Raw genomic sequence first — 14,123 nt, forward strand, 5'->3', positions numbered from 1 at the left:
CTTGAAGAGTGAAAAATAATGAAAAAAACAGATATAGTAGTTTCCCAAATCCCAAACACAGTTATGAAAATGGGTTTTTATTCCTAAATATCTGTGATTGGAATTTAAGAATACAAATTAGCTGCTCCAGAATCATTATTGTCCTTAGCATCAATCTAATGACTTTCTAATATGTCTAAATATTGAGATTTTAATCTAAAGATTACTCTAAGATTATATACTTCATATTGTAGTTAGCAATTCTATGGGCTTTTTTTTTTTTGCTGTTTCTCAATCAATTTCCTATAATTACCTTAATTTCCTATTCTATCTTCAATGGTCATTGGAAGAAAACCCCAGTCTATTATTAAATATATGTTTGGAAATCTTTCAAAAGACCAATGCATCTACAGTATAGAAAGGGCTGCCAATTAATTTAAGCTGTGTCTCCGGTTCAGTCCCAAATGAGCACACTACAGATTTTATTTATTTATTTTATTATGTATTTATTTATTTGATTTGTCAATTGTTTACAAGATAATAAGTATAAGTGTATACATAGTTATGAATACATGAAATGGGTACATATAAGAAAAATAAAAGAAACAATAGGACAGGGACGGTAGGCACGTTGGTGCGCTTATGCACGCCCCCTGCTGCTTCTGCTCATACATTCATTTGGAATAAAATCAGAGCAATATATATTTCCCAATTTAAATGAAATAGCAATTTTACCTACTCAAGTGCAAGGTGGCATGGAAATAGTTCTCAACTTACAACCATTTGTTTAGTGACCATACAAAGTTTACAACATCACTGAAAAATTGGCTTATGACCAATTTTGGCTTACAACATTTTTCACACTGCTCCGCAGTCATGTGATCTAAATTTGGATGCTTGGCAATTGGCATATATTTATGACAGTTTCGGCATCTCAGGGTTTTGTGCTACTTTTTGTGATCTTCCAACAAGAAAAGTTAATAGGGAAGGCACATTCACTGTGTTACTAACTTAACAACTGCAGTGTTATATATTTTCATACTTGAAACACTGCCTTTTGATTGGTCTGTCAATACGGCCTTTTGATTGGTCCGTCAATACTGCCTTTGATTGGTCTGTCTTATACTTGTAATATTGCCTTTTGATTGGTCCGTCTGACGGCGGGAAAGTCAAGGAGCCGTCATTGGCCGTGAGCCGCGAGCAGCCGCTATAGAAGAGGCTGCTGCGGCTCCGCTATTGTTGAAGTTGCTAAGAACTAATAAAAAGAGCTGAAGTCTAACTGGTCTCGAGTCGGTCTTTCCCGCGACACAACATGCAGTGATTCATTCAACAACTGTGCCAAAAAGGTTGTGAATGGGGCAAAATTCATTTAACAACTATCTCACTTAACAACAGAAATTTTGGGCCCAATTGTGTTCATAAGCAGAGGTGCTATTCAGCAGGTTCTGACCAGTTCTGGAGAACTGGTACTGGAAATTTTGAGTAATTTGGAGAACTGGCAAATACCACCTCCGACTGGAGATTTCATAGTATCCATGCCCTCTAAGCCATGCCCACAGAACTGGTAGTAAAAATTTTTGAATCCCACCACTGTAAGGTAAGGATTACCTGTAATCCAACAGGGGAGGTACTGCCAACTGTACCTATTATTTCCTGCTTTGGCATATTTAAGAATTGAGTGAATGAAACCTTGCACATTTGGCCAGATTCTAGGTGCTGAATTAGAACTGCCATTTTGTTCGGTTTATTTCTAAGATATTCCTAATTTTAACATAGAGCAAATCATATTTGAGGGATCAAAGGTCTACAAAAGACTATCCAGTGTTGCTGAATGTCACTGCAAGGCGTATAAACTGAAGTTTTGGTCCATTTTTTTGCAGGGATGGGGCTTGGGATGGGAGTGGGAAATCCCCAAAAGAAAAAGAAAAATCAGGCCCCAAATACATGAATGAGATTTGGCCAATTTGTCTTTGGATTTGGGCAATGTCAGAATTTTTGGGATAAAATATGGATAATAGAGATTTCCTCTGCTTGCTTTAAAAACTAAATAGGACTAAACTAAATTAAAAACTAAATATGAGGCAAGTATGATGTGGTCCTCTCCAGATTGGAATAGGAATATACCTTGCCCAGTATATTCCATGTTATGTCTCACCTGTGCCCACGAGGTGAGAGTCCAAGTTTCCAAAGGAATATAAACAAGCAGACAAGACCAGTAACGACAGGGTTAAATTCCTTTGGCTGGAGAAGTCCTTGGCAGTCTCCCACAAGCTGCCTGCCAAGTCCGATAATAAAACAAGATCATAAATCACAGGCAAACGCCACACACAGAATTTGTCGAAGCTTCTATCCCAAATTAACAAATTGTCCCAAACGAGAATCCAGAGCTAACACGTCCACTTTTATTCCCTAAGGGGCGTGTCAGTCTCTTATCTCAGTCCCTGATTTGTCCTTTCCTTCTATGTTGCATCTCGTGTCTATGCCTGCATCTTTTCCTCGCATCAAACCAACATTCCTCAGTTTGATCCTCAACCAGAGGCTCCGCTATGCTCTCCTGATTATCTGTTGACACCTGAGGCACAACCAGGGAGGAAGGTCCTGGGGAGGAAGACAATTCCAAATCCTCCAGCAAAGCAGGCTCAAACCTCAGAACCAAATCCTCCTCTCCTCATGGCTCAAGTCTGTGTCCTCCAGCAAAGCAGGCTCAAACCTCAAGGCCAAATCCTCCTCTTCCTCATTGCTCAAGTCTGCGTCTTCTAACAGAGCAGGCTCAAACCTCCGAGTCACAACACTATCTCTCACCAGAGGGCCCTTCCCCCGAGTCTGACAATCCGGATGCGGTTTCAATGGAAACTGTTCATAGAATCTCCGGATAAGGTCCGGGGCATGAACCGTGGAAGCATCCACCCAGGAAAGAGCCTCCGGTCCATCCCCTAGCTTCTCAACGAAGTATTGAAATCGTCCTTTCAGCCAGCGAGAATCCTGAATGCTGACCACCGTGTCGTCAGCAGCGGGATCATCGGCAGGTACAGATGGAGAAACCGTACCAGCGGGGGAACGGAGGGCACACGATGGGGCGTCAGGAACCAGAAAGGAATGGTGGAAGACAGGATGAATGTGCATGGAGCGCGGTAGGGTGAGCCGATAAGCAACGGGATTGATGACCGCCTCGATAGGGAAGGGACCGATGAAGTGATGGTCCAACTTCTTAACCGGACGGTTGACCCATAGATGCTTCGTGGATAACCACACCCTGTCTCCCACAGCCAACGGAGGCGCTGCCCGACACGAACGATCCACAAATCTTTTGTAGTCCGCCTTAGCCCATTCCAATTGCTGTGAAACCAATTGGTGAACCGAATGCAGTTCCGAGAAAAAGTCCCGCGTCTCGGGAACCGGGGAATCCAAGATCGACAATGGGAAAAACCTCAGATGGAAGCCCACGTTCGCATAAAAAGGTGTTATGTGAGTGGAGGTGTGCTGAGAGTTATTGAAGGCAAACTCTGCCAAAGGGAGATAAGTCACCCAATCGTTCTGTTGGTGGTTAACAAAACATTGTAAATATTGGGCGAGGATGCCAATCACCTTCTCCGTCCCACCATCAGTCTCCGGATGGTGCACCAATGCCAAGCACACCTGCACCTGCAACGCGGTCATCAGGCTCTTCCAAAATTGCATGGTAAACTGGACACCACGATCCGAAACCACCCTGTCCGGCAGACCATGCAGATGGAACACGCATTGCAAAAATAAACTGGGCAGTAGTATGAGTTGACGGTAACCTCCGACAGGGGATAAAGTGAGCCATCTTAGTTAACATATCAACCACCATGAGCACCGTCGTATACCCTGACGAAGAGGGCAAATGCATTAAAAAGTCCATGGAAATTGCCCCCCATGGTCTGTCTGGAGTTGGCTGTGGTTGAAGGAGACCAGGAGGCGCACCCATCACGGCTTTTGCTTGTCGGCCCAGTAGACAGGACGCAACATAGTCGTAGACATCATGTCGGACTCGAGGCCACCAAAAAGTCCGTGTGACAAGATGAAGGGTCTTAAAAAATCCAAAATGGTCAGCAGCAGGGTCGTCATGACATTGAGTCATGATGAGGGCTCTAAGTGTCCTTCTGGGCACGTACAATCGGCCCCGATGTCGTAGTAAGCCCTCCTCCAGAGTCCATGGGGAGTCAGGTCCAATTTCTCCCATTCTCTGCTGCGACCAAGCGTCTAAACGCTGCGCCTCTTGTATCCGAGTCCGTAAATCCATCGGTTCCTGGATAATGGCCAAAGATTCCGGTGGCAGCACCCTACGTGGAGGAAGAGGGTCCTCGGGACAAAGGTCCTTGGGTTTACAGGACAGGGCATCTGCTCTCCAATTTTGACCACTGGGGATATAAGTCACAAAAAAGTTGAACCGGGCAAAGAACAACGACCACCGAATCTGTCGCTGGTTCAACTTCCTCGCAGTGGACAAGTGCTCCAAATTATGATGATCTGTCTAAACTTCCACCTTGGGCTGAGCCCCCTCAAGATGATGTCGCCAGGTCTCAAACGCAGCCTTGATAGCCAGCAACTCTTTTTCCCAGATAGTATAGCTGCGCTCGGAAGGAGTGAGTTTCCCATAATAGTAAGCACGGGGAAAAAGAGGGGCGCCATCCACTGGGGCTTGCAACAACACAGCCCCAATAGCCACGTTGGACGCATCCATCTCCACCACAAACGGATGATGTGGATCAGGATGCTTCAGGATAGGTTCTGCTACGAAGGCCTTCTTGAGAGCCTCAAAGGCCTGTTGCTGCAGGGGCCCCCACTGGAACAGGACCTTCTTTCTAAGGAGCTGAGTGATGGGATCCGTCAGCTTGGCAAAACCCGGGATGAAGGTCCGATAATAATTAGCGAACCCCAAGAGACGTTGAACGTCTTTCACTCGACGAGGGGGTTCCCAACTACACAAAGCCTCCACTTTGTGCGGGTCCATGGCAATGCCTTTGGGAGAGATGATGTGGCCCAAGAACTCTTTGGAAGTCTGGAAAAAGAGGCATTTGATGCTCCCGAAGACGTTGCAATACCTGACGAACTTGTTGAATATGGTTTTCCCTGGACCTGGAATAAATCAAAATGTCACCCAGGTACACCACCACGAACCGATTGAGCACATCCCAGAACACATCGTTCATCAGGTGCTGGAAGACCGCAGGGGCATTGGTCAACCCAAATGGCATCACGGTGTATTCAAAATGCCATCTTCCATTCGTCCCCCTCTCGCATCCACACCAGGTTGTAGGCCCCTCGAAGATCGAGCTTGGTAAAGACAGTAGCCTCCCATAACCGTTCCATCAACTCTGGAATGAGCGGCAAGGGATAACTATTCCGCACTGTAATGGCATTCAACTGGTGGTAATCGCAGCACAAGCGCAAGTCACCCGTCTTCTTTTTAACAAAAAGAACGGGAGCAGAAAGAGGGGATGACGACGGCCAGATAAACCCCGGGCCAAATTCTTCTCCAAGAAATCATGAAGGGCGGCCAATTCAGGCTCAGACATAGAGTACAGGTGTCCCTTGGGTAGTGGGGCATTGGGCAAAAGGTCCATGGGACAGTCATAGGGTTGATGCGGGGGTAACTGATCCGCCTCCTTCTCACTAAATACATCGGAAAAATCAGAGAGTTCAGGAGGTACGGAGATGGCGGGGCGGCAATGTCCTGGCCAGCACAGGTGTGTCATAAATGTTCCACACACTAGAGACTCGGGAACAAAATGGCGTTCTGCGCCCATGCCACCCGAGGATTGTGTAACCGTAACCAGGCCATTCCGAGGACCAAGGGGAGGTGGAGGTCTGCAGTGATGTAGAAACTAATCACCTCCTCATGGTCCCCAATAACCAGGTGCAACGGCTGGGTGGGGCGAAACGAATGGGCCCAGCACGAAGTTCCCACCCATCAATCGTTTCTACCTTGACTGGAGGCTCCACTGCAACCAAGGGGACGTCAAAATTAGTTGCAAAGGCCTGGTCCATGAAACTGGTCATAGCCCCCAAGTCCACCAACGCAACTGCAGGAATCCACTCTGACCGGGATGGCAAGAAAACCCGAGTGTCTAGAAGTAAATGGCGAGGGGGTCCAGAGTCCACCTCCGCTACTTCGGGCGGTTGGTTGATACATGTCTGGCCTAGAGTTTCCCCGAGGCCGGACCGACCTTGTTTCCCTGACTGATCAAGTCTAGATTCGGGCAAAGGCCTGCATGTCCCCTGCCGTTGAACAGAACAGGAATTTGCAAAATGTCCAGGCCCCCCCACAATATAGGCATAAGCCTCCCTGGAGTCTCTGTGTGCGTTCTTGGACCATCAAACGAGGTCGGATCGCACCCAACTCCATCAGCTCCTCGGCCCTGGCCATGGCACTGTGGAAGACCTGTGGTGCTGGTTGTACAGGATGCTGTGGCCTTGGGGTGGATGGCTGCTCCGGAACGGGGCGTTGAGTCTTACGCCGTTGAAGTCGGGCGTCAATGCGTAAGCATTGCACCACCAGAGCATTGAGGGTCGGGGCCGGCTCCACGTGAACCAACTCGGCCTGTATGTCCTCCGACAGGCCATCTTGGAAAGCGTCCATTAAAGCCGCATCATTTCATGCAGAGTCCAAACAGAGCAGTCGAAACTCTGAAATGAATTCCTGCAAGGGGTGTTTCCCCTGGCGAAGTTCCTTCAGGCGTTTGCCTGCTGTCTGAGCCCGTATGGGGTCCTCATACATAAGTCTCAGGTGAAGCCAAAACCCCTGATAGTCTGTTAGCAATGGACTGTCCTGCACCAACAAAGGAGTGGCCCACCTGGCAGCCAAGCCTGACAGAAGGCTGATTACAAACCCCACCCGAGCCCAGTCATCAGGAAAATCCTCCGGCCTCAGAGCCATAAACAATTGGCACTGTCCCATGAAAGCCAGGAACATTTCAGGCTGCCCAGAGAATTTATCTGGCACAGCTACCGGGCATTTCCTACGGGGAGGGGCAGGAGGAGCAGCATGAGACTGCAGCAGTGTGAGTTGATTAACCAGCTGAGTAATTTGCTGCTGCAGAACTTGGTTATCATTTTGAAGCTGATTAATCTGCTGCTGCTGCTGCTGCTGCTGCTGCTGCTGCTGCTGCTGCTGTTGATCCATCTTAGTCAGAAGATGGTTTTTGTAAGGTTCGGGACAAAAATGTTAGGCCAAATCCTCCTCTTCCTCATTGCTCAAGTCTGTGTCTTCTAACAGAGCAGGCTCAAACCTCCGAGTCACAACAACTCCATATACTGCATATGGATGGTATAGATCAGGCTTGTCCAACCCGCAGCCCGCGGGCCGCATGCGGCCCAGGTCGCCTCGTAATGCGGCCCAGTGCCCACCCCAACCTTCGTGCCAGAGCCAGCGAGGAGGAGGAGGAGAGGCAGGTGCGAGGCGGGGGGAGGCGAGCACCAGGCCAAGCAGCAAGAGAAAGGGCAGGCACTGTCAGAGCGCCACCTCCTGCTGTTGCTGCCGCCGCCGCCGCCACTGCCGCCGCTTCTGCCCCCGCCGTCGCTGCCGCTACTGCCCCCACCACCGCCGCTTCTTCCCCGCTGCCGCTTCTTCCCCACCACTGCTGTTGCTTCTGCCCCTGCCACCGCTGCCCCCACCGCCGCTTCTTCCCCCGCCACTGCTGCTGCTTCTGCCCCCGCCACTGCTGCCCCTGCCACCGCTTCTTCCCCCGCCACCGCTGCTGCTTCTGCCCCCACCGCCGCTTCTTCCCTGCTGCCGCTTCTGCCCCCGCCGCCACCCCCACTGCCGCTTCTTCCCCCACCACCGCTGCTGCTTCTGCCCCGCCACCACTGCCCCCACCACCACTTCTTCCCCCACCACCACTGCTGCTTCTGCCCCCGCTGCCGCTTCTGCCCCCACCGCCGGCAGCGGCGGTGGGGCAGAAGCAGCAGCGGTGGCTTCTGCCCCCGCCACTTCTGCTGCTTCTGCCTTCCAGTCCTGCCTCATCCATCCGGGCCATTTGCAGGAGGAGAGGTAGGCGCGAGGCGACGACTTCCCCGCAAAATTTGGCCGGAAAATAAACCGTGATAAAAAAACTGTGATAAAAAAACCATGATAAAAAATAAATAGTTTTTAATAAATAATAAAAACATCTCACTAACTTCATTTCCAAATAAATTTAATATGTTAACTATGTTTTCTATGGTTTTTTTGGATGATCAGGTATCGTTACTGTTATTTTATTTTATGTGCGGCCCAAACCAAATTTTCATCTTCTAATGTGGCCCAGGGAAGGTGAAAGGTTGGACACCCCTGATTTAGAACATTCATATTTGGGTGGGCTTTTTAAGTATTATGATTGGTTAAGGCCCTATGGGCCCCGAGTATAAATTGCAGGCATTTGCCTGCTGTTCCTTAGTTCCAGTTTGAGTCAATAAATGCTGTTGTAGCTATGCTGGTCTGCTTCTTGCCTACTGAAGCCCACTACCCAATATTAAACATGAATTAAATTTTTTGTATATGTACATTTTGAACTGGACAACATTATATCTAAATGACCAAGAGAGCAGATGTCTACTCAAAACTTTTAAGATGGAATGCCTTCTCCTTAAATATGAGTATAGAGGAACATTCAGGATGGTGATCAGTAATAGTTATCAACTATTTTAACACATTGTTTTTCTACTCTTTTTTCCCACCTTAAGGACAAAGTGCTTCCCAAAATGGAGCAGTAGATTCTGGGAGTTTGCTGCAATGCCGTCCCTGTCAGGAAGGATGCAAGGCCTGCATTGATGGCAAACCATGTCTGATCCAGGAAGACTGGTCACTACGGGCTATTGTTCTTGCTTTCCAGGCCTTCTGTATGCTGACAGTTTTCTTCAACATGTTGGTTTCTTACCATTATAGAAAGAGCAAGGTACGGGCCCCAGTGAGCAGTAGAACACAAACTGAGTTTATAAAATGGCTGTCCTGCTCTCTTTACTTGACATTATTTTTTTTGCAAATGTTGAAATTTTGCACCACCTTAGAATCACCAATCTTGATTTCAAAGCATCAACATTTCATATTCATTTCTCTTTTTCCAGAGGATTCGGGCTTCAGGGGTTATTCTTCTGGAGACAATACTCTTTGGCTCGCTCCTGCTTTATTTTCCTGTGAGTATCTGAATTGGATCCAAGGGGGTTCAGTTATCTGAGGTACATGAATAGTACTGGGCCATCAAGAAAAATGAACATAGCCTGCTTCACCGTCTCAGTGTGGGTTACTACTGGGAAAGAAAACTAATTTTCAGTGTCCTGGCTTACAGGAAGGAGAATGAAAAAGGGGTTGAACAAGCAATTTAGGGCTGTGCTGTCAATATACTGCTGACCAAAGGAAGACTATATGTTGGGCAAACAGAGGCAAAAAAAAATATGTGTGCTTGAAATGACAGCCTCTGAGAGTAGAACAAGAGTCTGATGAGAGAAAAAGGGAAACCCCATAACACTGAGAAGCATTTTGAAGCAGTCTAAAAACAGATTGGGGAAACTACTGCACTTCTCAAACTATCTTTTTAGCATAGGAATGCAGGGCTGAGTGCCAGTTTGGTGTAATTGCTAAGGCACTCAGCTTGAAATTGGGAGATCGTGAGTTTTAGTTTTGCCTTAGACACAATGCCAGCTGAGTGAACTTGGACCAACATTCCCCTCAGCCCTAGAAAGGAGGTAATGGCAACCGCTTTGGAAAAATATTGCAAGGAAAACTGAAGAGACTAGTCCAGGAGGCACCTATGGCCTGAACGACCCCACCCCTCCAAAAAAAGTGCTGCAGAACCATGCAAACATGCACGTATAGACTGGTGATTATAAACTATGAAAAATACAAATATTAATGTTCATAAACATTAAATTTATGAAAAAAATGAGGTTAATTAGAATAATCTGCTTTGTGTGATAGTCCTGAGATGTCTGATTAATCAATAGCTCAAGGATAGAAAGCTGAGTTGTGAGGGTTGGTTTATATTTTGCTTTAGTCTATATAGTTCAGTGCAAACTCAAAGAACTGAATTTATTTAATCAGTCATGGTCAATTAACCTAGAATATTGTGCAAAGGCAGTCTAATTCGGACCCAAGACTAAATTTAAGTTTCCCTTCTCTTTCTTTCCCCAATTCTGAGAAAAGAAACATGGTCTACCCACCACTATGTTTGCCTTCCCTTCTCATGCAGGTTTTTATATTGTACTTCAAGCCAAGTATCTTCCGCTGCATTGTCCTGCGATGGGTGCGCATGCTGGGTTTTACCATTGTTTATGGAACAATCACCCTTAAACTGTATAGGTGAGATGTTTGCATGAAGTTGGATGAAATAAAAGGATTGAACCTTGGACTTATTAAGTCTGTGTTTAGAATGAATACTGGCAGCTGAATCTCTCTTTTGTTCAATCCCTCTAAATCCAGTGATCCATTTAATCCAGGACACTGGCTCTATATTGGTTAGAGAAGTGCCAGAAAAACTTCACAGATAAATTATATTAAGAGCTTACCCTGATTTGATACCATTTTGACTTTTTTTTACCATCTTTTCCAGGGCCATCTGGGAACTGTAATTTCCTCTGAAGAGGAAATTATTAATTCAAGTAAAAATGCATATACATCCCAATCAGGACCCATTTTTTCTCTCTCAAGTTTTGCAAATCTTCTGAATGAACTCCAACATGATTAAATGTTAGTTTAATACAGTCTTTAAGCTCTTAGTGCCCATCTTAGGTTTGTTTTCTGTGTTTCTTTTTATTTTGTTTATAAATTTTCTTTTCCATTAGAAGAATTCACAGTAGTGTCTAAAATCAAAAGGCTATTTCAAAGAAAAATGAAGAGCCAAAATTAAAGAACAATTGGTGGGGTGAAAAAAGGAAAATAAAAATCCTTCATTAATTGTTGACAATTAAAGCCAACTTTCAGTAACTAAACCAGCAACTGGTAGCAATTCATTGCAGAAACTATTTAGAGATGTTTGACTGCATACATCCTCCAATTCGTGAACACTGTAAACCATTCTCATTTTGCAAATAAAACAATGAGGATGGTTCTTCTTTAAATCAGGTCATTTTTGTTTTCTTGTCCCACAGGGTATTAAAGGTCTTTCTGTCTCACACGGCTCAGCGAGTCCCTTACATGACCAGTGGGCGAGTGCTCAAAAAATTGGCATTGATTCTGCTGTTGGTCCTTTGGTTTTTGGCTGCATGGACAGTTGGGATGCTGGAGAATATTGAGAAAAACATACCATTAGTAGTCCATTCCCAGACTCCTAGGGGCCTCCAGTTTTACATCTGTGATCAAGATCGATGGGATTACATGATGGCTGTGGGTGAGGATCTCATACTTTGCCATGTGACAGGAAAGGAGAAAGATAAAGTTTTGATCACATGGTTGCATCTGTCATCTGTTTATTCTGTATAAGTAATAATTAACCCTGGCTTTTGCTTTGTATAGTCTCTATTGTATATTTTTCCTTTCTTCATCTTACCCTTGACCTTTTACTTTCCTAAAGTCAGCACCCATTGATTCAGCTTTTACTTCTGTTTTTCAGAATAAGCACAGTGTCAAAAGTTATCTCTTACATTGATTTTATTATTCTTTCCTAAATATCTTTTCAACCTTGAATAATTATTCTCTTTCATCTTTCCACATTTGTCCTATCTATTCCTTTCCTCTCTTTTCCTTCCATCCTCCATAATGCTTGTTTTATTTTCAACATTTTGCTTCTATTATTTACTGCAGCAATAAATAGCAATACATATCCTCAGCTTTGAGTTGCCATTGAGTTGATTATGAATAGTTATGCAACTGCAGACACTAGCAGAAGAATAATTTGTTCATGCTTTAGTGGTATAGAACTTCAATTGTAGTATATGAAATACCGTATGTTGAGTTAAATGGGATTATTGTAACTCTGGATATGCAATCAACTGTTTCTTCTTAGAATTTTGTCAACCACCAACCATTTCAGGTCAGAAATAAATCAATGAATAGAATGATGGGAAATGTCTTCCTAGCCGATTTTGAATATGATATCTATCTATCTATCTATCTATCTATCTATCTATCTATCTATCTATCTATCTATCTATCTATCTATCTACCTATCTATCTATCATCTATCTGTCTTCTCTCTCTCTCTCTCTCTCTCTTTCTTTCTTTCTCCATCTATCCTTCCATTTAATATGCTATCTAGAGGCATGGGATAAGAATACAGAAAACTATGGGAAGAATAATGCCACATCTCTGCTTATCTTTGTATCTCTTGCTGTCTAGCTGAAATGCTATTCTTGTTTTGGGGAAGTTTTCTCTGCTATACTTCTCGAGCAATCCCTTCTGCTTTTCATGAACCTCGCTACATGTGCATTGCTGTCCACAATGAGCTGATAACTTCCACCGCTTTTCATGTAATGAGGTAAGAGAAAAAGAGCTTTTTCAAAGGACAGGCTTAAAGCAATAATATTTTAAGATGACAGCATTACCTGATTCCCAGAAGCTATAAGAGTAAACACTGGCCACTGGCCTTGATAAGTTGTATCTACCAAAGTATAAACAGATGTCTCTAGACAAGAACTACTGCAACCTCCATCTATAATCAGACTGATAAAAATACCTGTTTACATTATGAGGTATTGCATTTTTTATTATAGTAAATGAAGGCACTGGAAAGGTATATACACGTTTGATAATGTAATATGACATAAATGTTAGTACAAATAGAAAAAAATATCGATAATGTTTTGAAAATTATATAAACAAAGCAGAAGTTGCTGTGGAAAAGCTGTTGTCCAAAAAAGCAGCAATAAAATCTGCAGTTTGTCTATGTTGGATAAGAACATAACATGTTTATCTGAGCATTTACCACAATAGTTTAAAACTCACATGGAAATGTATAAGGGAGAGATTAAAATGGAGCAATGAAATAAACCAAAAGGGTGTTAGAAATATTTTAAGATTGAACTACTGAATTATTAAAGTAGATTTGCAAAGTGGTAAAAACTTAATTAAAAATGAGGTATAAAATAAAATGTGTATGCATAAGTTGTACTTTATTTTATAATTATATATTTTACATCTTTGCAAAGTGAGCTAATTATTCAGTAGTTCTGCAGTATACATACAGACACACATATTTTTTATACCACCTTGTTTGAACTTAGAGTGAAAATAATTGTCTGCTTTTACTATTTCTGTCCTAATGATACAAGCTCTGAAACAGAATTTGGCAGCATTAAAAGCAACATATTTCAATGGTTTGCAAGAAGAAATGAAAAGTAGAATTTGCCTTGAATCCCAGGGTTCTTACTCAGAACTTTAGTTAAATATAGGTCACAAATATTGATTAGGGATTATTAGGGGACTGGAAATTAAAACATATGAAGGAATTGGATATGTCTAGTTTAATGAAAAGAAGGACTAAGTGAGGCTTGGTAGCAGCCTTGCATATCTAAGGGGCTGCCACAAAGAAGAGGGAAATCAACCTATTCTCCAAAGCAGGACAAGAAGCAATGGATGGAAACTAATCAAGGAGAGAGTTAACCTAGAACAAGGGAGAAATTTCATGATAGAACAATTAATCACTGGAATGGTTTGTCTAGAAGTTGTGGATGCTTCAACACTGGAGTTTTTTTAGGAGAAATTGGACAACTGTCTGTCTGAAATGGTATAAGGTTTCCTGCCTGACTGGGAGGAGGGCCGGTTGAACTACAGTATCTTCAAAGTCCCTTCCAACTCTGTTATTCTGTTATTCTGGTATTGTCAATTATTCAGCAGCAGAGCAGCGCATACCTCACTTCTCCCAAAAGACAGGGACAAAGTATACAGAAAATGAATAAATTGGCGTATAAGAAAGGAAGGAGCTTTTGATAATGCAGTTACAACTGTCATCTTGACTTTTTAAATCCTCATCTGTAGATATCCTGGTGCATTGGTGTTCCATACTAGCAGGCTTGTAGACCTGCATTCCTATTGGTCCGGAAGAGCCGGGCCGTGATTGGACGATATAAGCATTCCTGATTGGTTCGTATGGGGTTTGCCGCGACTGGGTAAAACCAAGCGCGGCAAGCTCAAAAGACTGTCATAGGCTGCCTAACCGCAGCCAGCTCTATAAAAAGGGCTGCCACGGCTAGGCTGTTTTGTCTCAGAATCT

The 14,123-nt window shown here is 44.1% G+C and overlaps 1 protein-coding gene across 1 annotated transcript in view; it reads left to right on the forward strand.

Moving 5' to 3' along the window:
* The window catches only part of GPR179 (G protein-coupled receptor 179), a 52,466-nt gene that overhangs the window by 7,817 nt on the left and 30,526 nt on the right, over nt 1-14,123 (forward strand). The window contains exons 3-8 of the mRNA XM_087917207.1: nt 5,861-6,122; nt 8,665-8,876; nt 9,046-9,114; nt 10,167-10,276; nt 11,065-11,303; nt 12,251-12,389. Coding sequence (XP_087773333.1) covers nt 5,861-6,122; nt 8,665-8,876; nt 9,046-9,114; nt 10,167-10,276; nt 11,065-11,303; nt 12,251-12,389 — 1,031 coding nt within the window. The remainder of the gene's footprint in view (nt 1-5,860; nt 6,123-8,664; nt 8,877-9,045; nt 9,115-10,166; nt 10,277-11,064; nt 11,304-12,250; nt 12,390-14,123) is intronic.

Source organism: Pseudonaja textilis, chromosome Z, assembly GCF_049901715.1.
Source record: "Pseudonaja textilis isolate UNSWEBS1 chromosome Z, rPseTex1.2, whole genome shotgun sequence".
Taxonomy (NCBI): domain Eukaryota; kingdom Metazoa; phylum Chordata; class Lepidosauria; order Squamata; family Elapidae; genus Pseudonaja; species Pseudonaja textilis.